Source organism: Ursus maritimus, unplaced genomic scaffold (assembly GCF_017311325.1).
Source record: "Ursus maritimus isolate PB19 unplaced genomic scaffold, ASM1731132v1 scaffold_24, whole genome shotgun sequence".
Lineage (NCBI taxonomy): Eukaryota > Metazoa > Chordata > Mammalia > Carnivora > Ursidae > Ursus > Ursus maritimus.
Window position 1 is genome coordinate 15,630,561 of NW_024424897.1, and position 23,374 is coordinate 15,653,934.

A 23,374-nucleotide genomic window follows, 5' to 3' on the forward strand; every position below is an offset into this window, starting at 1 on the left:
GTCATGGAACTATTACATTTTCTTAGGTAAGATAAATGGTACTGTGGCTTTGTAGGCGAATGTCTATTTTGATAGGAGATGCATGTTTAAGTATTTAGGGGTGAAGTATCATGAAGTCTACTTACCTTGAGATTCTTCAGAAAAAGAATATAGAGAGAGCGAGCACGTGCACATGAGAGCACACACGTGCAAATCGACAAGCCAAAGAGCAATGGGTGTTATTTGTACTATTCTTTCGACTCCTCTGTAGATATGACATTCTTCAAAATAAGACTGAAAAAATGATAAAAAGTGTCTGTTGATGCAATGTATCATTAAGTGAAACCATATATATAATTCTATTTTTAAATCATATTCATACATATGCAAGAATGTGTGTTAGAGTAGCGTCAGCTGCTGTGACAAAGGGACCAAAAACGTGATGGCTCCGTCAAGATGGAAGTTTAGTTCTTGTGCCTGTGACAGTTCAGGGTGAACCGGATCAGCAGGCAGCTCTCCTCCACCGGGACTTTCAGAGACAGGCCGATAATGGTTGGGTTGTCTTCAACACACGACTTTCAAAGTTGTTACCTTGCAAGCTGAGGTGCTGAGCCAGACACTGAGGCAGAATGCGCACATCACTCCCACTGCCACCGGCTGGTGAGACTTTCCTCCTGAGTTCACATCTAGTGGCAGGGGAGACGGAAACCTTCAGTTCAAGGTGGGCGGCCACATCCAGCTTCAACTCATTACTTGGGAAGGGATTTCAGTGGAAAGCTAGTTGCCTCCATCACAGTCATGAAAAGGGAGTCTTAAAGAATATAGACCAAGCTATTTGCAGTTTTTATTTCAAGGTTAATGGGGTTTTGAAGGTTTTAAATTTCTTTCTCAGGCTTGTCTTTATTTTCCATTATGAACATGCATTTCTTTTGTAATGAAGAATTACACTTTATATAAATAAGCCACTGAAACTACAAAAATATTATTTCACTGGCACATCTGCTGGATGCTTTATTTTCCCCACTCTGAAAGAAATATACATGCTAATCTTAATACCTTGTTAAGCATTTTTCTGCTCAGACCCCCAATCTCTATCACATGGATTCTCAATCCCTTGCTTGAATCTCAGAGCCCCTCCCCCACCGTCTGACTCCACCTTGCTATCCAGCTTTTGTTCTCCATGCTCCTCCCACACTCTCTGCTCTGGCCCCTTGCCCTGCTGAGAATCATGCCCAACTTGTTACTCCATCCATACCTTGGCTCCCGTGCTGCCTCCAGCCGAGCCAGTTACTACCCATCCCTCAGGTTCCAGAAACCACCTGCCACATGAACCCTGCCTTGACTTCACATCTTTTTCTGTTTCTTTGGAATTCAGAATTGGTGCCACCCAATTTATCGCTTAATTAAATGTTGTTTTGCATTTTGCTAGTATGGTATAATCATCTCTCTCCCACTGCAAGCTTTTTGTCTTTAGATTCCTTCATGGTGCCTAGCGTGGGGTTGAAGATATGGTAGTTGCAAATGATACTTCTCAATTAATTCCCACATTTTAGACATACTATTTTGAGTAGGAGGTAATTTTGTAGGTCATCTCCATTTGATGGCCAAAGCTTTCATGTTCCTCAGATGCTCCTCTCAGCTAAAAGGGGAATATGAATCCAAATAAAGAATGGAGGAGAAATATATTGTCGTCTCAATGTGCTACTAAACACTACGCTGGGGACGCCTGGGTGGCTCAGTCGGTTAAGCGTCTGCCTTCGGCTCAGGTCATGATCTCAGGGTCCTGGGATCGAGCCCCACGTTGGGACTTCCTGCTCACCATGGGATCTGCTTCTCCCTCTCCCCCTGCCTGCTGCTCCCCCTGTTTGTTCTCCCTCTCTCTCTCTAATAAACAAAATCTTTTAATAAATAAACACTACACTGTAGTGTTCAAATTTTAAAAATACAACATTTTCCCACCATATACCACTTCCTTACCCACTGCCCCCCACACAGAACTCTATTCCAGAGATCATACATACTTGTCCCCAAAAGCATGAAAATGTGTCACCACCCGTGTAAACCGACAGTGATTTCTACGACACACAAGGGATCAATCAATTTGCATTACAAGAAATACCTAGCAAGCGTCAGGAAATCTGTCATGTTTGCTATTTCAGTAGCTTGCAGCTCTGAGTTTCCCCCAGAAGCCATTCCACAGTGAGATGGAGAGTAAGCACAAAGCCAACTCTACTGTCCCACATGCCCCCCCTTCAGGGAGCAGACCCAATGGTCATCAGACATTAATTTAATCATCAAGGCCACTACTGCTTTCAGATCAGTGTTTCAGGCTGAGTCATTCCAACTTGCCTGCATGAGAACTTTACCTAAGTCAATGGTACAGACCCGTACGCAAGATAGTTATACACGTGACAGCCCATCTGACTCCAAAAAGCATCTTGTGGCAAAATGGAGAGCAAGGGTTTATTGCTGACCCTGCTCTTACCCAGCACCCGCTGGCAGCCAAACCTTCAGGTGGGAGAGACAAATGGGGTTAAGCAGCAATCTGATTCTGGCAGGTGGTACCTGAGTCCAAAAAAAACAAAAACCCAAAAAGCAAAAAATAAAAAAAAAACCAAAAAACAAAAAAAACCCAAAACCCAAAAAAGGTTACTGATCCTTGTTCTTTATTGTTGCTGAAGTTTACAATTCCAGTAAGCTCAAAACTGTCCACAACATGGGCAGGACTTTGCTGCTCTTAGTTTTTTCTAGATAAGAGAAAGTTTAGCCTGCTTTGTGATAACAGCCAGCATTCTATGTAGAATATGCTAAATTTATAGTTCTTAAATACACAAAGGGGTCCACCCTATCCAGAATGCTATTTATACAAGCTACCCTCAGTTCTCTAAGGCTGTTTTTGTGTTCGAGGCACAGCATGAATGTGGACTTTGGGAGACTTTGAAGGTACACGTTCGCACCCACAGTCCCTTAGTCACCCTTCCCATGTTGTTACTGTTTGAATGTCGAGAATCACCATCTTGATCACGGTCTTGCATACTCTCATGACAACACATTCATTTTGAATGTCACAAACACACGGTCTTTCTCTGGCACCAGCCTGACAACTACTCTTTGCCTCTTCCCTCTTATTCCCAGCAGTTTGTACCCTGGTCTACACCATGTCATAAGATCTGCTCAGTCCAGCTTTCCATCACATGACTTGTTGCAAAATGGGTTTAGTCTGTCAATCAGAATTCAGTAGCACACGCTGGGGGAGGGAGGGAGGTGGCATACCAGTTGAGAACCAGTTTCCTAGGTCTTGGAAATGAGCCATCAGGCAAGAGCTGGAAAATAAGTTGGCCTTGTCTGTCTCTGACTACTTTGGTCTCCTTGCTCTTCTAATCATCTCTGTTCACTGTCACCTTGCCATCCCAGACTCAACATTGTTATGTCCCAGGTAAAAAAAAAATGTCGTCATTCTCACATCCCTGAGGAAATGCATTCCACTCCCAACCCCTGGGTCTCCATCTTACAGGCCTAACTAGAACCATTACAGCGTCACAGTGCCCAGTGCCACTGCATTCTCTGACAAAAGTTCCTTCTCTTCTCCATGTGATTCTTTCTTTGAACTTTTGAGAGAGCCTAGTCCTGGGCAAGGTAATATCTCTATTATGCCAGAAAAGCAAGTTGGGGATTTTTGGAAAACGTTAAGTACAAATATAATAATGCTCTAGAAAATGTTAATTTTGACAATAACTTCTAGTTCACATGGCTTTCTTAGGACTTTCTCACCAAATTACAAATAGAGAACTTAGAATCCTCACATACATCATGTAGCTTGATTTTTTTTAAGTTTTTTCTAGTTTTTTTTTAATGCTTTAGACTTTGATTTTGAAAGGCAGAGCTGCTTTTCTTCCCTCAAAGGAATAGCAATGTGCTGTTGCCTCTACCTCCATGTGACATTTCAACTTAGGAACGTATGGGGGAAGAAATGAAAATTGTAATTACTCTTCAAAATTACAAGAGAAAAAGTTTTAAAATCAACTTTAAATCAAAATAATTTAATTATTATTGTTTGACAATCTCTAAACGTTGTTAAATATTTTCCATTAGAGCTTTACTGTGTGAAAAAGAAATCGTACCACATTTTCTTAAGACTAGATAAATTTCAACTGACTACTTATAAGACAATCTATGTAGCTTTCGAAAGAAACTAAGAGTCCAATGTGGGCACCGATCCACTTTCTCTGTTCACAGTTCTTTGGATTAGGTGAAAATCCAATAGAATTTTTCATCGGGGATTTCGGTTTTGCTTTTCACAATACGTAGTTCATATCCAGTAGTTAGCTAGTTAATTTAATGGCTGAACATGAGTGAACAGCTAATTGTAAAAGCCAACACTTGCATGGCACTTACTACACGCCTGGCATTTCTCTAAGTGCTGTCAACACATCTTAACTCATTTAATCCTCACAGAACCACCAAAAGGTAGACCACTGTTGTTCATGGATGAAAAAAATCTGAGATGCAGAGAGATGAACTAAAACTAACCATATATCACACAATAACTCCGTGAAAGGGTAAGGATTCACTCCCAGGAAGTCTTAAATACTATGCCTTATTGCCAGAATGAGTTACTACCAAGGATCCCACCAAGGATCCTCCTCCCTGGATAATATGAGGGGTTTTCGTAAGAGAGGATAGATGAGAATGGCAGAGAACATAAGAGGACATGAATAAAGGCACAGAAAGTTGAAATGATTTGCTTACGATGACTCAGTGAAGCAAGAACATTCATAAGTATTATAGTTCCCACCATTGTGACTTTATTTCCTGCTGACAAAACACCCTCTTTAGCCACAATTTCTGGACTCTTTGGAATGACTACCAAGCAGAAGTAAGTTTTATGGAACCAGGAACCAGAAAATGGTGTACTCAGAATGCAGGTGCACAATACCATATGTAATAGGCACTGTCTAGGGGGCCAAACTTTCTTTCACCTTTGGTGCTATTAAAGGCTTGAAGTATAATGAGTGGGTGAAGGAAGGATAAATATGGCTTAACACCCACCCAATAAAAAGTCTTGTCTCCAACTCACTCCTCCCAGTTCACCACTGCCTGGGGCAAGCAAAGAATCCAGCCCTGGCTGAGGGTGATGGACCCACTAGTAATGGTGGACACGATTATTTTTCCTGATACTGTCACTGTGGATATTGATAGTCTTAGCCCAGAGCATCCTTCCTGCCTTTGCACTGGCTAGAAATAAAGGGCTGAAGGGGGCGTCTGGGCGGCTCAGTCCATGAGGCATCTGCCTTCGGCTCAGGCCCTGATCTCAAGGTCCTGGGGTTGAGCCCTGCATAGGGCTCCCTGCTCAGCAGGGAGTCTGCTTCTCCCTCTCCCTCTGCCTGTCTCCCCAGCTTGTGCACTCTTGCACTCTCTCTCTCTCCATCTCAGAAATAAATAAATAAAATCTTTAAAAAAAAAAAAAAAGGAAAGAAAGGGCTGAAGAAGAGACCCCTGTGTGAGCAGGCTTCTCCACACACTAATGGCATGTGTTTGTGTTGGGCAGTTTGTGGAAGAAATTCCATCACATGTTTACTGACGCTCTTCTTGCCTATGACAGTCTTAGGCCTCATAATTAAAACTTGCCCACATTTCCTTCTCTGAAAACACCCTGTCTCGTGCTCAGATATGACCTAATGCTTCATCTTTGACATGTCACAATCATTTTCAAGGATTTCTATTAAATTCTGGAATCAAAAAAGAAAATGGAGAATCAATTCATTAAGTCCTTTCTTTACCCTGTCCCTTTATCTGATTTGTTTTCTGAGAAACAATAATTAGTTTGAAGGCTGTATCCAGACTCTAAATTACAAAACAGGACTTATAATCTTAGAGGATAATGATCTGCCCACCTTTAGATTTATACAGATTTCTTTGGAGAAGACTGACAAGTAGGGAACTTTTTCAGAATTCAGTTTGTCTTACATTGTGCCCAATAATTCAAAGCTACTCAGAGTATTTTCCTGAGTCAGGAGCCTTGAAATGAAAATGCCACAACTGTCAGTGAGAACGATGAGCAAGATTAATACAAACTGCCACAGCTGGGGAGGGGAGGAGGGGGATTAATGGGGCCCCCTGTGTGCAGAAGATTGCATCTTCAGAGGGTGTCCCGATACTGGACTAACGTGCCTGCAGAAGAACTGAGTGACCCTCTCCCCCCGGAGGGAGGGGTTGGTTTTCATTGTTAAGTATATGATTACCATAAAGAACGCTGTTCCTCACCCACCCCCAAAGTAGTTCAAATAACAAAAGCAAGAAGTTTAAGGGCGTTGATTGTTTCTCCTGCTTTCATACGTAGCCTTTAACTTGAGCTGTTTGGGTTTACGCAAGGGTCAGAAACACATTCTTTTCATAATGTTCTACGAGATAGACTCATAGAAGTGCCTTCTTTTTATAGTGTTCTACAAAATAGACTCATTAACTTTGCTATTATTTCTAATTGATACTTCTAAACGGATACAGTCTATCAAAATCTCACTGCTAAAAGGGCATAGTAAGCATGTTAACGCTGAAGGGTCCATGCATTCAGCTCGTCTGTCCTCTGCATAGCAAAGACGACCTACTTGGCCACTGATACTCAACCACCTTTCATTTTTGGTAGAGTTCTGGTGAGGAGGACCCTCTAGCTGAACCAAGACCATCCACCAAGAGTTCTGCAGTTAAGTGTGATTCCAAACTTCCAGCAATTGACCAAACATCAGTCAAACAGAAACATAAAAGTACCATGACTCCAAGGAAAGTGGAGAAAGCAGGTCCCAGCAAACCCTCTTCAGGTGAGTGGCAGAGTTACTGAAACTCACAAAATCTAAAACCCCAGTATTATAGGTAATGACAACAGTCAGATGGGTGGTACTGGCTACACCTAGTGTTCTCCCAAGTGGTGGATTTAGACTTTGGAGGGTCCAGTGATCTTATGCAAATGGTAAAATTCTTTTCAGGGTAGAATAGCAGGTCAAAGAGGTGTGAATTATGTAGAGTAACTGTTCCCACTGCCCAAATTTTCTGACCAATCGTTGGCTTTGTGTGGCACTTGCTTAGAGCCGGCACTTTTCCATCTTCTTCACCCTTCTGCAGGGGATAAAGGCATTTGGCCCCAGGTATCAAATCTTATGACTCAAGCAAGAGCATGAAGAGAAGCTTTCAAAAGCATCTGAATGCCTCAATTTATAGCCTTAGAAAGAGAGTAATAAAGTCCTCCAGTTCTGGGGTTGTCCTCTCTGGGAGAAAAGGGGCTTGATAAATCCTCCCTTTTGTGCAATTTGGTAAATAATTCACTCTTTAGCTGCCTTTGAAGCAGAGACCAGTCCTCTGCTTGAGGCAGGAGTGATTTAATAGTATCCAGAAAGAGGATAAATTCAAGTGAAAGCATAGAGTCCCCCAGGCTCATCCCCATCAAAGCCAACATATGGAGGATGAACTTGATTCCTCAGGGAACGGACTTCCAAGTTGGGGTAACTGGGCAGAAAGGTCTGCCTTCTGCTTGCAGTAGAATGGAAACGATCCAAATTAACTGCCGAAGAATTTGTAAATAGCGTGCGATTCATTTAAATACAAATCACAACTACTTTCTAATCCTAAATAGCTCTTGTCATGCAACCACCCATCCAGTGAAGTCTTAATGCAGTTTTAGAAAATGGCGGCTTTCCCTCAGATTAACCACCCACATTTTGTTGCTTTAATGAAGTTAAAAAAAAAAAACAACACAACAAATTGACTTCTGAAATAATGTCCTCCCAAGCAAAGCCTGAGCTCTTTTTCCTTATTTTATCAAGGGAAAGTATCATCAATAGTTAACGATTTCTCATTTTAAGATTTTTAATAGGAAGTATGTTTTTAATTCAGCTGTTTAAGAATGGAATAGAGCAGATAAGATCATTCTCCAAATATATCAAAATACATGTTGTAATTTATTGAATTGGGGATGTTTTGAATAGAAAAAAATTGAACTTAAGTTCAAATAATGCACTTCCATTCACTCAATATAATTCCTAGCCTTCTTAAGAAAACTGGGCAGCTATTTGCACGGGCTGCTTTGTCATCCGTGGAGAAAAATCATTAAGATATACAGTTGAGGCCCATGAGATGACTTTGGTCTGTGTGATTAATACAGATGCTTTTCTAACCGAGCAAACTCCATATGGAACTTACAACACTGACAAAAGGAAGAATTAATTCACTTTACATTCTACAAAACATCACGTTTGAATTACTAGCCTGGAAAACACCAAGGTTTAGGCAAGAGAGCCAAGTTGGCAGAAAGATATCTATTTCATCAAATGAAGGATGTTACTTGCAGTAAAAGCTTTTAAAAAGCACCGGCTTTATTGTCCTATTAGGACCCTAGACCATGTCCAAGATCCATGCAGGCAGGAGCTGGCCTGGGCCCCAGCTGTCCAGCGAGGCTAGCAGTCCTGGCGATTGATGCCAGTTGCCACAGAAGCCGAAGCAGTTGTGCAGCAAACTGCGTTCACGAAGCTGGCCAAAAGCAAAGCGTTGGTGTGTTCAGATCCACTCGTTTTACATGTGTAGATGCACCCTCAGAGTTCCTTAATTAGCACAGTGAAATCAGAGCCCAGAGACATGGTGAGAATTTAAGCAGAGTCTTTTCAGGAAAAGTCTAGTTGAGTGGCGCTAGCGACTCAGAAAAAAATCAAACGAATACTCTGCTGTTGGAGAAAAAGAAGATTTGGGGCCTGAATTATCTGGACACGTTGATCCAATTCACCAAGTAAATTCACAGGTTCCTGCTTTTCTTCACCTCCGTAGAGAAATATTTTCTTAAAGCTTACTGGGGTTGATCCAAAGTTGGCAGTGAATCACCAAAACTTCCTATTTCAGAACTGGGATTCTGTGCGGAATTGAAGCATCAAACCCAGTGATACCCCTTTGAACACCTGTGTGATAGGCTAACCTTCCTCCCCTGAGCTATGCTAGGCTTTTCGTGAATACAGTAATATAGCCGGGAAATGTAGCCTGCCTTACCTGCAAATCTATGTAATGATAACCCATGACATAAAGGAGGTTTTCCTCATACCCATGTGAACTACCATCTAGAACATCTATGCTATTTATAATATAGGAACCAATGGTGCCCTCTACAAATAGATTTATAACTGAGAAGGTGTCAGATTTTCGTTGGTCTTCACACTCTATTAGAAGGAATTCACACATTTTAAGTTCCTATCTTCCACGGGACTGTTGCTGAGTTGGCTTGTGATTCTCCGTGCTATCTCCCTCCATGTAGTGTGGGGCAAGTGCTTTAGAGTCAAAATGCTTGGATTAGCATCTGGGCCCCATTTCTTATTTGCTGTGTGGCCTTTGGGCAAGTGACTTACTTCTCAGTGCCTCTGCTTCCTCATCTGTAAAGTGAGGGGTGAAAACAGATCCTACCTGCTAGGAATGCTGTAAAGACTCAATGATAAAAGATACGCTCCATTAGAACGGTGCCCAATACCAGAAGCACATGGCAAATTACAGCATTATGACCTCTAGGATGTGAGAACTGTATTCACCAGAGAATGAACTAGGAAACCGTGTTTTCTTTGTCTTAATGTTGTCCCCTCCTCCCCACAATCTTTTTTCCCTTTACCAAAAATCAGAGTTGTATTTTTAAAATCCTGATATAAATGTAGGTACAGACACTTTTACTACACCCTGAATTTCCAAAGCAAAACACAAAAGGGGGGAAAAATGAATAATCAGAAAGCATTCACCAAGCCAGAGATTTGCTTTATCTCCAAAAAGACATGGAAAATTCAGGCAGTGAGTCAAGACCCAGCTGTGTCTGATGTGCAATGGATTCAGAAATCCTATTTCATGATCAAGGTGAACACTGATACAGGGTGGGAGAGAAGCCTAGCAGAGTTACGTACTCATACTTCAGAATTCTGTATGGATCTGCGAGAAGCAGAGCAATCTGCAGGCCCAGCGAACACTGGGGGACAGAGAAGCGCAGGGAGCTACCATGGCCTCCAACTCCTGGACTCCTGCCGGCATCTGAGACCCCGCCCAGCCCTAGCCTGAGTTGTAAAGGAGCCACCTCTCCTTTCCAGGACGCATAGAGGCATCCAAAGGCCATTGTGCTGTGGGGTTCTGGCGCCTGGAGTCCGGCAGACCTCTCTGCCTCAGTGCCAGGCACACGGGAAATGAGTGTGCCCTCTCTTGTCACCTAGAGCTTGGGCACCGTCTCCTAGTTATATGCCAGGAAAACGGATCTGGATGGAGTCCTGGAGCCTGGATGGAGTCCTGGAGCCTGCTTCCAAAACCTTGCCCTTTAAAACAAAGCCAAGCGTTCTGAAATTATCCTCACTTATTACTGAGTTCAATGTTAGTCATTACCAGATTCACATTTGTAGGAGTAGCAAAACCTATTCAGCTTAATAATGGCTTATCGTGAAGACGTATTCTTGTAAAGCTAAGAAAGAGCAGTGAATTCAGATTTAAAAAGATAAACATCTAACATAACTATGGTCTCTTTTGAGTTGGGAAATATTTATTTGAAGGGCAGCCTGGAACAGAAATTTGAGGCAAATCCCAAATCTTCATAACTTACCTTGCAAATAAATCCTGTTGAAGATTTTCTCGAAAGGCCAAGATTAATGAATTTCCAGGCAGGTCCACTGGTGTCCAACAACTTTCCAGGCCATCTGCCCAAGTTAGAAAACAACCAATAAGTGAATGCTCCTATTTTTTATAGAGGGAATCAATTTTCAGTCGTTTATGGTAATGCTTCTGAGACAGTGGGGCTCACGGACGTCAGAGAGTCCAGAATTTGAAGTCCTGGCTCAGAGTCCTCCTGGTCTACCACTGTATAGCCCTATAAATGTGAGCAGGCAACTTCTCTGAACTCGGTTTCCTCATCGGTAAAATCGAGTTTATTACATACCTCACCAGGTAGACAGGAAGATTAAAATCTTGGGGAGAGCCTAGGCCTTAGGTAAAGGTCAGTCCCCAACCCTCCCTCTGCTTATGAAGCCTACTCCCACCACCACCTGCTGCTCCAGGGTTGGCATCTTTTTATAAGCCGCTCAACCAAAGCCATGTTAGTTTGAGATGTAAGAGAGGTTATAACTTTGTTATAAAAAAAACTTTAGGGGCGCCTGGCTGGCTCAGTCAGAAGAGCATACAACTCCTGATCTTGGGGTCATGAGTTCAAGCCCATGTTGGATGTAGAGATTACATAAATAAGTAAAGTAAATAAACTTAAAAAATTTTTAACTATTTGATTATCAATGAGGTCATCCACTTATCCGGTACCTCTGGGGTGTTAGCAAATCCATCCAATCGGCCCTGTTGTCCCAAGGAGGAGGACACCAGGATACATTAATTTCCTCATCCATCACCCATTCATTCTGCACTTTAGCATTCTGCTCACTGCATACTTACCTGCCAGCACTGCATGGGTGCTGGGGACACAGAAATAATGAAGCAAATAGGACCTGCCCTCCAGGGGCTCACAGCTTAGCAGGAGGGCAGGACACAAATGTGTCCCTACGAAGGTAAGTTCTACCAGCTTGTGGGCAGGGACAAGTGGGGTGAAATTCCTAAAGGAATGCAAAGGCATGGAGGAGAGAGACAAAGAAGAGGGGGGAAGACAGACACACATCAAAGAATGGCAAGTAGTCTAGGGCCTTGGGCCTTGAAGTGTCCCCAGACTAGAGCAGAGGCATCACCTGAGGGCTTGTTAGATGCAGAACCTCAGGTCCCAGCCCAGATTTACTGAACCTGAACTTGCCTTTAATAAGATCTCCAGGATATCTGTATGCACACTGGAGTTTGAGAAGCTCGGCTTTAAGAAGTGTAGAGTATAAAGCTGACACCGTACAGGTAGGCAAGGACCAGGGCCCCAGGGCCTTGGAGCATCAGCCAAGGAGGGGATCTAAGCGGGAAGCAATGCAATCCACCTGGCATTTTAAAAAGCAGACTGCAACATGAAAAGGGGGCTGGCGGAGGGTGAGGCAGTCTGACAGGCTGAGACACCAGGCAAACTGTAGGTGCAGTGTACCCAGAGAGGAACAAGAAGGGCTGGGCCTGTAGTAAAAGCAGAGGGGATGCGGGGTGGGGGAGGACTGGGCTTGAGGATGTTCAAGGAAGTACACCTGGCGGAACCTGATGACCCTTGGGTGTGAGGACAAGGAAAAAGGAGGAACTAAAGAGAAGCTGGAGTTCTGGCCCAGAAAACTAGGCCAGTGAAGGATGCCTTTGCTAAGGCTGAGAAAGCAAGAAGAGAGTGGGCCCCATTCCGTGAGTGTTGTCTTTGAGGGGCAGGCAGGCTGGCCAGAAGGAAACTCCAGGAAGCACCTGAGGATCTAGGTCTGTGGCTCAGCAGAGAGCTCCTGGCCGCCAGCAGGAATCCAAGGGCCTGGAGTGCAAGGGGGCTGAACAGTGTCTTCCCTAAGAGAGTGCGTGGAGCAAGCAGAGATGATGTGGAGAAAGGACAGAAGGACAAGACAACCACAGAGAAACCATGTGAAAAATAGGAGCCACTCCAGGAGCCTAGGGAGGCATTTGGAAATTAAGGAACAGATAATCGTGTCAAATACCGCACAGGATACAAGTAAATAAGGACTGAAACACACCCCTCATTATACTGGTGGTAGTGGTTTTCAACCGGATGGTTCGAATGATGGCATTTTAGAATTGGAACTGATTTCAGCTGCACTCTTTCCCAGATTTCTCTGATAAGAATCAGCAAGGAGGTACTTGATTAACACACACATTCCTGGTTCCCATTCCTGACCCAGAGCATCAGAATCTCTAAGAATCTCCAATAAAGCCACCTGCAAAACGTCCCTAATAAGCACTACAGGTGATTGTCATCACAGAGGTTTGGACATCCATCTCAGAGCCTTGCTTCTAGAACTTTAAAGTTAATGAGAAATACCTGGGCACCCTGATAACCTGCAGGTTCTGATTCGGTAGGTTTGGGTGGGCCGAGATTCTGCATTTCTAGAAGCTCCCAGGGGACACCCATGTTGGTGGTCGAAGGAGGACCTCCCCACCCCGGGAGAAACAAGGCTAGAGAAAACACTTGTCTCATTTTGCAGATGAGGAAACAGTTTTTGAGAAGGTAAGCAGTTGATCCAAGGTGACCCAGCTGGTTCGTGGCAGAGCTGAGAGATTTGTCACGCACGAGGGGGTCTCTCTGGATCGTGACTCCATCAGGTGCCCAGACTCGGCCTCCAGCAAGGTTGGCAGATTAAGTGTGAGGTTAGCGAGCAAATCATTAACTTCACTTGGACACCTCCCTCGTCCACCTGCTTCTTTCCCCCTTGGTCCCTCTCCCTTTCCACTATCCCACCAGGATCTCTCTGCTGCTTTCTCTTTTCCCAGGCCTCCTCTCTGCAGCAGAAAGGCCAGATTAGGGCATGACCGCCACCACCTCCTGTGGACAGCTGGAGGACTGGTGGGGGGAGAGCCTTACCTAGGTGAGACCCTGCCAGCCACCGTATGTTGCTGCCAGCACAGCTAATTAGACTGGCTGTGGGAGAGGAGAAGGGACCCAGCACTTCCACGCAGGAACGTGGTGGGGAAAGAACTTTCTTGTGTCTGGCAGGGACGCCAGAGACTATTGGCTGGAAAAGGGTGTGATGATGAGGCCATGTCCCTCCATTAACTCTTCAGTGACTCAGAGCCAAGGCTGCTGACCCTAGGACACCCGGACACCCCAGCCCCGAAGAACACTTTTTGAGTTCTGATTCATTCACAGGCTTTTTTATGTCCTTTCCCCCCCATGAGTGCTGCTTCCTGACTGCTCTTTTTCTTTTGTGCAGGTGACAGCAGCGAGCACCCCCTGTTCTGTGTTGAATATTCCCCTTACTGCTCCGTCTTTGCTTTCTCCCCCGTCCGGCAGCCCAGTTCCAATTACTGCTGCCACCTGCCTCCCCGGCGGCCCAGGCCCCCTCCTCCTCCCTCCCCCCGGGGCCCGTTCCCTCCTTCATGAGCCCCCCTTCCTTGTCCCCGGGGCCCGTGCCCCAGTCCCCAGCCACACTGTGCTACTTCCCCGTCTCCTGCCCCACCCCGGCGGAGACCCCTGTGCTGTGCCTGCCGGGCCCCAGGAGGCCCAGTAAAATTTACCTGGTGTGGTAAGTCGCTCTTGGCCAGGCACACAGCACAGCGGCGTCAGGGAGAGGGGGACGCGACACGAGGCTTCCAGAAGGCAGGTGGACGGGAGGGGGGTCCAGAGGGCAAGGTCACGAATCACCCGGGGTGGCGAGGGGAGCAGGAACACGACACAGCTGCTGCCCCTTCTCTCCACCTCCTCGTAGCGCCGCGGAGTGAGCGACCAATAAAATCCCGTCATCTCGCGAGACTCCTTTGATTTCTTCACTCCCGCGTGGGGCCCTTATGGGTCCCAGGGCGCCGGTGGCCATGTGACCGGGCGCGAGGCCACGGACGACGACGCGCGGTCCCGGGAGGGTGGCGCGGGGGGCAGGTGCTTCCCGGGGCTGGCGCTGGAACTGGAAACCCCTTCAGAACCGCGCCGAGAAGGGACAAATTAAAGGGCTCAGTCACTGTTTACATTCCCTTTCCTGCCTACTTATTAGGCACCACATTTCCCCAAATCAAAAATCCCACCTCCTGGGCTCCAAAATAAAACATATTTATGGTACATAATTAAGCTTTAATTAAGATCTCCTCTGGGTATGTGAGCCGACGCGCATTTCCAGCACACCCAAAGGGGCGAATAGACGCGGCCTATTATTTCTGACTGTACGGAAAGCTGCCTATTACACCAAGGCAGCCCCGGCTCTTGCGATTAAGCTGTAATTCTTCCCACGGTCTAAAGGAAGAAATACGTTTTTAAAGAAGGCATCTCTTAGAATCTTGGCACCTCCTAGTCAAGAGGCGGGGAGGTGAGGGGGTCAAGGTGTAGGAATTGTAATTTTCTCTGTTTCTTTTCTACTTCGTCTATCAAGAACCACGGCAGGGTATGACAGGTGATTTCTAGACCTGGACGATGATAAGGCACGTAGAAGGAGCATGGACCATCAAGTGGACCTGGTTCGCAGTCAGCAGGGCCTTGTACAAATAGGAGATGACTACCTTTTTTTTTTCTTTTCCTTTCCTGGTCAACGATTTCCTGGTATTCAGTCAACGATTACAGTGTCCCAGCATCATCACGAGAACTAGGGCAGACACCTTTGATCTAAACAGCCATTGCGTTTCTTTGCTACTGGAGGCATCACCTTGCTCAGATACTAGCCGAAGGTATGGTGTAAAGCAAACCAAAGTCTCCCCCGAATTCCCTGACAGGCTTCAGGGTGTTGCGACTTCTGAGCACAGATCTCTGCCTTCTCTCGAAGGCAAAGGGTCTGCCCTGCTCCCTGAAGAGGAGGTCCTACTTCCTCTTCCGGTGTAAATATAACTTGCATCTTTTGGCAGGTTAATGTGTGTCCCACGCCACAGGGAGGACCATCCTGGAAAGGTCCCAGAGGTCGGACGTTTGGTTCGATTTGGGTACTGGTAAGGTGATTAGGAACTGGAATCAGGGTACGGACAAGCTATGCAGACTAGCTCACCTCATTTGTGGCTGTAATTGCAGGTCGTGAAAAAAGAATGTTTTGTGAAGAGTTTGCCTTCCATAGAATCCAAAGGGTATCACAAGGAAGAAATCAATGGTGCAGCCAAATTGGATTACAGTCTTTAAGGTCATGACCAAAATGTCTTACTCATCTTTGTGAACCCTCAAATTATTACATAGCAAAGGCACACAGGTATTTGTTGAACAGATTATAATAGAAAGGAAGTTGCTATTTGCCTTTTGGATTTTATAGAGGATTGAGGGAGGGAGTCAGCAAGAACTGCACAGTGATGAAGGCTGCTGAATAGATTATTCTCAACGGATGAAACCTGCATAACAAGTTTCTGGTCCAGTCCAGTCCTCTCATGGGAGTGACTTCAGATTCCCAATTACTAGTAGTAAGAGTAGTGGTAGTAAACTGTTTATGGTAGAAGCTGCAGCTATGACTTAGAGCACCTAATAAGCATCAGAGACTGAGTGAGGCCGTTTACGTACATCATTGCTAAACTTGGCAATAATTCAGCAAGGTAGGAATATTCCCATTTCACAGCTGCGGATACTGAGGTTCAAACTGCCCGAAGTCTGAGGCTCCTGCCCACACTACCAGCTTCACCGCCAGACCTAGTAAAACAATCTCTGAAGTTTTCAGTTTTATGACTTTAGTTTGCTGGAAACTCAGAGACAAATATGGTAATTTTTGGAAATCATTTTAAAGATCTGATGCTTTGAAGAAAGCATTTTTTTTTTTGAACAAGAAGACAAAATAATCTTTCTCGTAAGACATCTTGGATGTTTAGCACGAGAAAAAAGTTTGTTCTACTTTCGGAATCCCCTGTGGTAGCTGAGTAGCTGAATGCATCTTTGGGAGCCCTGCAAATCACACCAGGCAGTGCGACTATTTGTCCTACAGGAGACAAGGCGACACAAGGCTGGCTAAGACAGGGTCCTCATGCTTAAGGAGCTTACCATCCAGTAGGAGAGAAAAGATGTATACCTCACGCAGTGTTAGAATACATAAATGCTAAAGGTCCTAGGAATCCTGAAAGTTCTGGCCAAAGCGAAGTCAGAGCAGAGACAGGGGCCATAAAACTGGAAACAGACCTACGAGGCCCTGCTGGCTGGGACAGGCTAGGGAAGAAAGGTCCTTGGGAAGGAAGATCGCATCCCTGGACTATGTGAGGGTGTGGAGGGAGCTGGGGGCATGGGGCTGTGGGCGTGTGAGGTTCTGCTGCCTGGGGTGTGAAGGAAATGTGAATATTCTGATGGGATCCCCGCTAGGAATCAAAGTGCAATGCCTGTGCCCAGGACCTTTGGACCTGAGCCCCAAACCTGCCCCTTACCTGGTCCCCCCTCCATTGCTTCCTCAGTGAGAATCCTGTTGCCTCCTGCCGTGTCATCAGGTGAGAGGCAGAGGCAGTTGTCCCCTGCTGGGTGCTGCGAGGGATGAGGTCCTAGGTGACTAGAGAGAAACATTTAGTGCCGAGAAAGGGCCTCCCTCACCTCTTCCGTGCTGGGTCCTGTACCGTAAAGCCCCTCTCACTCTCCTTGAGGTTGGGGGAACGGTTTCATCACCACCTTACACCTCCTGAAGGATATATCTTCATTTTCTGGAGAACTCCCTTCTCTCCTTTCTGGTCACTTCTCCAGGCTCCACCAACTCGCCCCACATGAGCCTCCACCACTGGCAGCCCCCTCTTTCTAGTACATCCTCAGTAGAATATGGTCCCCTCTGTCTTGAGAGGCACAGAACGGAGCGCCTTCCCCTCCTGGGGCCCAGCAGGTGCACCTAATCTTGTATTAACCTCAGCTTCACGAGCCGCCATGGAGAAGTTTCATTCATTTCCTGAAACTGGATGAAAACTATTCACGCAACCACAACTTACACCTTGGAACATAAATCCAGTTGTCTGCATGGGCCAAGAACGGCTGCTCTCTGGCACACAACTCAAGGACCGTCCCAGTTTTACCCACATCGCCTGCTGGCTAGGGTTATTTGCGAGATTTCTGAAGTGTCCAAGAGGGGATGAGCCAGGCCAATTCTCTTGGAAAGATTTAGTTCAGATATTCACAATTTAACTGCCTTGTAAACCCAAGAACTTGCAGAGGGGCGTGGAAAATACCGGAGCTCTTGCCCCAAACTCCATGCGTGCTGATGCTTCATACAGGCGTGGAAGAAATGTGAGATTCTTCAAACCAATCGGCGACCTAGTTGAAAATGGCAATTTAAAAAAAATATCCATTGGGAACTCAATCCACGTTAGCATTCCAGCTACCGTCTTCCCGTGAGTTTATCATCCCGGCACAGTGGTGGGTAGCACATAGCCAAGAAAACAGCTATACGTGATAGCCCAGATGCCTGGAACCTTTCTGGAAGGCCATGTGAGCTGCTAATAAACCACCTGAGGCTACGCAGGTTCAAACAGGCTGTGATTCAACCTTGGAAGAGCAGCTGGGGAGAGGGCCTTTGTGTCCCAAATGCAGAAGGTTCTTCACAGGGTTTCCAACATGCCCATCCCAACATCTATGAACGGGAAGCTAGACACTTCTGAGCAAAAGGATATACCCCTTATAGACCCTGCATTGCAGCTTTATTCATGGTGATAACAACCTTGCAAAGTCGGTATTCTTTTCACTTAATAGGTAGGGAAACTGAGGCTTCTAGAAGTGAAGTGATCTGCCCAAGCTCACACAGCTCCAAGGTCCCAGAACCAGGTTCCAAATCCACCTCTTTCTCTGACCACCTGGACCCAGTCTCTTAACTTCCCCACTGCTGCAACCCTTTGAGCATTCTTTATCCAGAAGCTGTTTCCCTGTAAAAAAAAAAAAAAAATGAATTATTGAAAAGCTTTTGCACCTTTCAGCAGCCCAGGCACCACAGATCTTATCAAGGAAGAGGAGGCCAAACCTGGGGAGACTGACAGTCAGCCCAGAAACGCAGAGCCCAAGAGTGCCGGGGGACAGAAGCAGACTGAAGGCGCAGGCCCTCAGGGGACCAGGTAAGGACTCGTGGCTCACGCATCTTGGTCCTCGCAGAGAACTGACTTGCGCTGTTACCTGGTGAATTCTGTATGGTTTTTAGACACAGGGGCTTTTATGTGGAGGAGAGTGTACCTTAAGATGAAATGCTTAAAAGGTTTTGAAAGCAAACTATTGGATCTAGTTCCTTCTCCAAGAGAGGCTGGCAGGAAATGGTAGGGCAGGCGGGGAGTTTGTTTTCATTTTTTCTCCCATTTATTCCATTAAGCGTGCCTGTGCATGGTCTTGAGTGGAGGCCAGCGATTCGGCTTCTGGAGAGGGCATCTGGGTGGTGGGTGGTGGGGTCACGGTGGGCAATGAGGGGTGGAGAAGCAGTGTGCAATGCTGGGGATATCTCACCTGGCCCAGGAGGGGTGGATGGGTGTCTGTGGGTGGCAGGCTGCTCACGTCCCACAGGGATCTTCTCACCTCCCACCCAGCGTGTCAAGATCTCAATGTGTAAGAAATAACATCAAAATAAATATACGCTTTATTTCCAAACACTGCTTTGGTGGATACCTCCTCTTTCAGTCCTGAGCATCCAAAGGCCCAACCCATGCCGCGTTGAGGGGACCACGTTACCCTCACCTATGGTGACGGAAGAAATAGGACCCAAGGAACCTCCATAGGACTCAAAGAAAGTGACACTTGACAGCCAACCTTGCCATGGACCTAGTCTTCCCCTTGGAGAAACCACTGAACAGCCCTCTTCCTAACCACACAATGAATGTAGTAGGCTTTATTTTAACATGTGGTCTATGCTTTGGTGGACACCTGTAAATATAGAACGTGCTAGTGGCTGGGATAGCTTGGATTAGGGGCACTGAGAGCATATGTGAATCCATGGCAACCAGCTATCACAGGCTCCTAGTGATCTAACGCCTCCTGTTGAGAAGGACAGACCTCCCTTCTCACTCCTCCCAGGGCTTCTTCCTCCCACCCTTGGAGGCTGGACTGGTCAAGCAGAAAAAACTCTGGGTTATAGTTCCCTTGTCTAAAGTTCAAGATAATAAAATCCACCTTGCTGCATTGCTATCATAACTAAAGGAAATAATACCTTGACCAGCACCTAGCTCTAGTGGGCACAAACTCCTGTTAGTTTCTCCCTTGCCATCTCCCTGGTGGCCCTAGTAAACCCCTGAATATTATCTGAAAGGGGAGGTTCCCCATGCATGGAATGTTCCCGAACCCATGAGGCTCATACAATCCTCTGCCTGTATCCAGAAGACATGTTCTATTATCCTGAGATTTACTGACAATTCGTCCCAATTTTCTGGTATATATTCAGTTTTCTCTTACATAAGGATAAGGGCTCCTTGTCTTCACCCAATTTTTTCTTCACTAGTCTCTAATTCTTTCTCTCACATTCTAAAGTGGTTTGCATAAATTGGAGTAGGAGCCAGACGTTTGACTTGGATCAGGGAGAGGCTTGAAGCAAATGTGACAAAGAGGTAATATATAGAAAGCTCTTACAAATCAATAAGAAAAACACGAATCCCTAATAGAAAAACGGGAAGAGGCATAGCAGACAATTTCACAGAAGAAATGCAGGTAGCTAATAAACATTTGTTAAAAAAAAAAAGAAAAACACAAAACCCAGGTTGAATCTAAGTAATACATGTAAATTTGCATGAGATCAATTTGGTCTCCCAAATTGGCTAAGGTTTTTAAAATAATACTCAATACTGGTAGTGAAATGAGTAGCATTTCCTGGGCACTGTTGTGTCCAACGCTATGCCAAACACTTGGCATGCTTTGCTGGTGACACATCTATGAGAGACACCTTCACATCCTACCTATAGGGTAACTTGGTACAAACCGGAATTTGGCACCCTGTGTGAAAAGTCTTTAGAAGGGTCATATCTTTTGACGTAGCAATTCCACCACGCCTGCGAATCTAGTCTAATGAGACATGCAGTCAAGGATTTATGAACAAGGACATTTATCACCAGGTAATTTGTATCAGCAAAAAACGGTGAAGCAACTTATCTACCCAAGAATAGGAGAAGAGTTAAATTAGGATACATTTATGTCATGTATCTTAACCTGTACTTACTATCCTGTTCTTACAAAATAATTAGGGAAAGAAAGCAGGACATAAAGTTGTATGTATCCAAATATTCCAATTTTGGCTTTTTTTGAATAAGTATTTCTAGGTAAGAGAGCTTGAAGTTGTAAATTCAAATGCCTTCAGGGAACAGGCGGACGTGGCAGGAGACACACATAACCGAGACTGCGGGCGGGGACTGAGGTAAACCAGCACATACAGCCTCCACCTACGGGTGGTCGACTCCGTGTTCAAAGGCTGAGCCAAAGCACTACGGTGGGATGAAAATAGCCCAGGGGTTTTCAGTTTGCAGCCCACCCCTGAATTCCGAAACAGGAGCACTTGCCATCCGAGCTTTAGATTATGGGGTTTTTTTCTTCTTCTTCATCTTCTTCTGAAAGTTCCAAATTTTCTCCAAATGAATATTGACTAACTTATATAACCAGAGGAAAAAGTTAAAAGTCTATGGCTGTTGGAATGTAGGAAACATTGGTTTGGTTGGTCAAGCACATGAAGAAGTCTAGACCAAAGACATAGCATGAGGGTAGACACATGCTTTTTCTGGCTTCATCTTGTTGCCTCTAGAACATTCAGTCGCACGGAGTCGAACTCCCGGAAGTGGGAGGCCCTCCCTTCTGAGCTGAAGTCCACAGGGGGCCCAAGAGGCATCAGGCAGAATCTGTAGGGCCTGGTCTATGAATAGCACATCTGGGCATACCAAAGGGGATCTTTATTCCCAGCCCCAGAGCTATGAAATCTGCTCCCTCTCTGACAGACGTAAGAAATCAGGTTAAAATAGCATAAATATAGAATGGTGCTGTCTGCCACTTTTAAAGGAAACACACCAGGGAAGGCTGGTTGAGCCTTAAAAGAGGAAGACAGTGGTGGTGACAAAGAAGGGTGGAGATGCACTCCCTGGGGTGTGCTGGGATCCCCAGGAGCCGCCCTGCGGCATTCAGAAGCCAGCGTCGCTGGGTGACACCTCCTAACTGCTTGTTTGGTGCAGGTGTCTCCGAAGCCCAAACTAAATTGGCTCAGGGCAGAGGGGCCGCTGTGCATCCCGGGGCAGACCAGAAGACTCGGGTTGCAGCACTCCTTAGCTAATCTCTGAGGCCCTTCGTCCAATTCAAAATGAAAAGTAATCAACCAGAGCCTGCGTTTCCAAACCTCCTGTTATCACTTCCCCCCGCCTCCCCCCAAATAAATTGTCAAGAGGATTCAGTGGGTCCCATAGAAGCATGTGTCCCTCGGAACACGATCCGAACCAGCTCCGCTCCTATACATACACAGCCAGATGCTCAGGGCTTCCTGGAATCGCTGATGCGTCTCCTACTGGGGTTTCTAAAACCCACAAGGGGCCTGAGAGGAGAGCTTAACTGATTTCTGGAAGAGCTGATGAGTAAAAAAGCACACCGCATCGCTGAGTGTCCCATGCAGTTAACAATAAAAGAGGCTTACGGAGTATTAGGACATTAGAAACTGGCGCTCCCCAGGAGGCCCTCAATTAAAGTGAGTCAGTATTGACTTGGCCCTTGGCGGGGCCAGATGCTCTGGGGATTTGCAAATCAAATCCTCGCCTGAGCTAGTATTGACACAGGCCTCCCCGAACCGTGGAGTCCCGTCCCCTCTATGGGGTGAGTGGCTTTAGAAGCTGAACGAACGATAAGGACGGCAGCGCCTCGTTAGATTCTGCAGGACAGCATGAGGGGAGCAGGGCGGGAAGGCCGATGCCGGGAGGGAACAAAGGGAAGTGGAGTCAGAGAAGTACTTTCAGTGTCCTATCCGCATTGAGAGGGTAAAAAACCCTGAGTAGCGCACACAACGTCACAGTGAATTAAACGGATTCTCATTTCCACGAGGAAGTGGGAAGGTCAGCCAGTTTCTGAAGGGGGGTGCAGGGTAGGGATTATGAACACAAACCGGAGCATCAGGCTGGCTTGAGTTCGAATGATCGCACCATCACGGACTAGAAATACAGCCGTGGGTAAGTGGGGGGACCTCCCTAAGCCTTGGTGCCCTCAGAGTGTGGTGTGATTGTGGCACCTGTTTCATAGGGTTGTGAGGCTGAAATGTGTGTACGTGATACAGTTAGTACGGTGCTTGGCCCGTTCGGTACAAGCCCTCAGTAAGTAGTGCTTATTCAGTATTTTTATAAGGCAAGTTTTGACATGATTTCACCGCTAGAAATTCCCACCCATTTGGGCCCTTTGCCGCCTCCTCTCTGGACATCTCTTCATACTTTAGAATCAGGGGGTAGGGGGAAGAATTCTGTCAGAGCCAGAGGTTAGAGATCGACTGGGGACTAGTGACAAAGAGAAGGTAAGCAGCTCATCAGAGAGTTATAATTTTTATGGCACTAAGCAGTAAATGTAACCAAAATCATCAGGGTAACTAGACACCAGCTTCTAGAGCCTTCTCTCCCATCTGCCAAGGTAGATTATACTTTCCTTAAGATTTTGTAAAGCTGTGTATGAAGCAGGAGTGTCATAAACGCACGTCGAACGAATCCAGATGAGGGGTCACTGCTGGTTTTTGTAGAAACTATTCCTGGAGTGCTGGTTTTCCTTCTCCATAAATATTGGAATGAAAAGCATCATTTGAGATTTACCCATTATCAGCTCTGGCTGACCTGGACAGGACGGTCTTCCCAAAGCTTCCGCAGAAAAGACCTGTATCCTCGGGTTCACCCGGTCTCCCTAGAACCAACCTGGGCTCCACAAATACACAAAAGGAGAATCCAAGAAGCAGTAAAACGAAGCTAACTCTAC

General features: G+C 45.9%; 1 protein-coding gene across 1 annotated transcript in view; it reads left to right on the top strand.

Moving 5' to 3' along the window:
• The window catches only part of MARCHF10 (membrane associated ring-CH-type finger 10), a 79,416-nt gene that overhangs the window by 30,488 nt on the left and 25,554 nt on the right, over positions 1–23,374 (top strand). The window contains exons 4-5 of the mRNA XM_040640430.1: positions 6,623–6,794; positions 18,406–18,567. Coding sequence (XP_040496364.1) covers positions 6,623–6,794; positions 18,406–18,567 — 334 coding nt within the window. The remainder of the gene's footprint in view (positions 1–6,622; positions 6,795–18,405; positions 18,568–23,374) is intronic.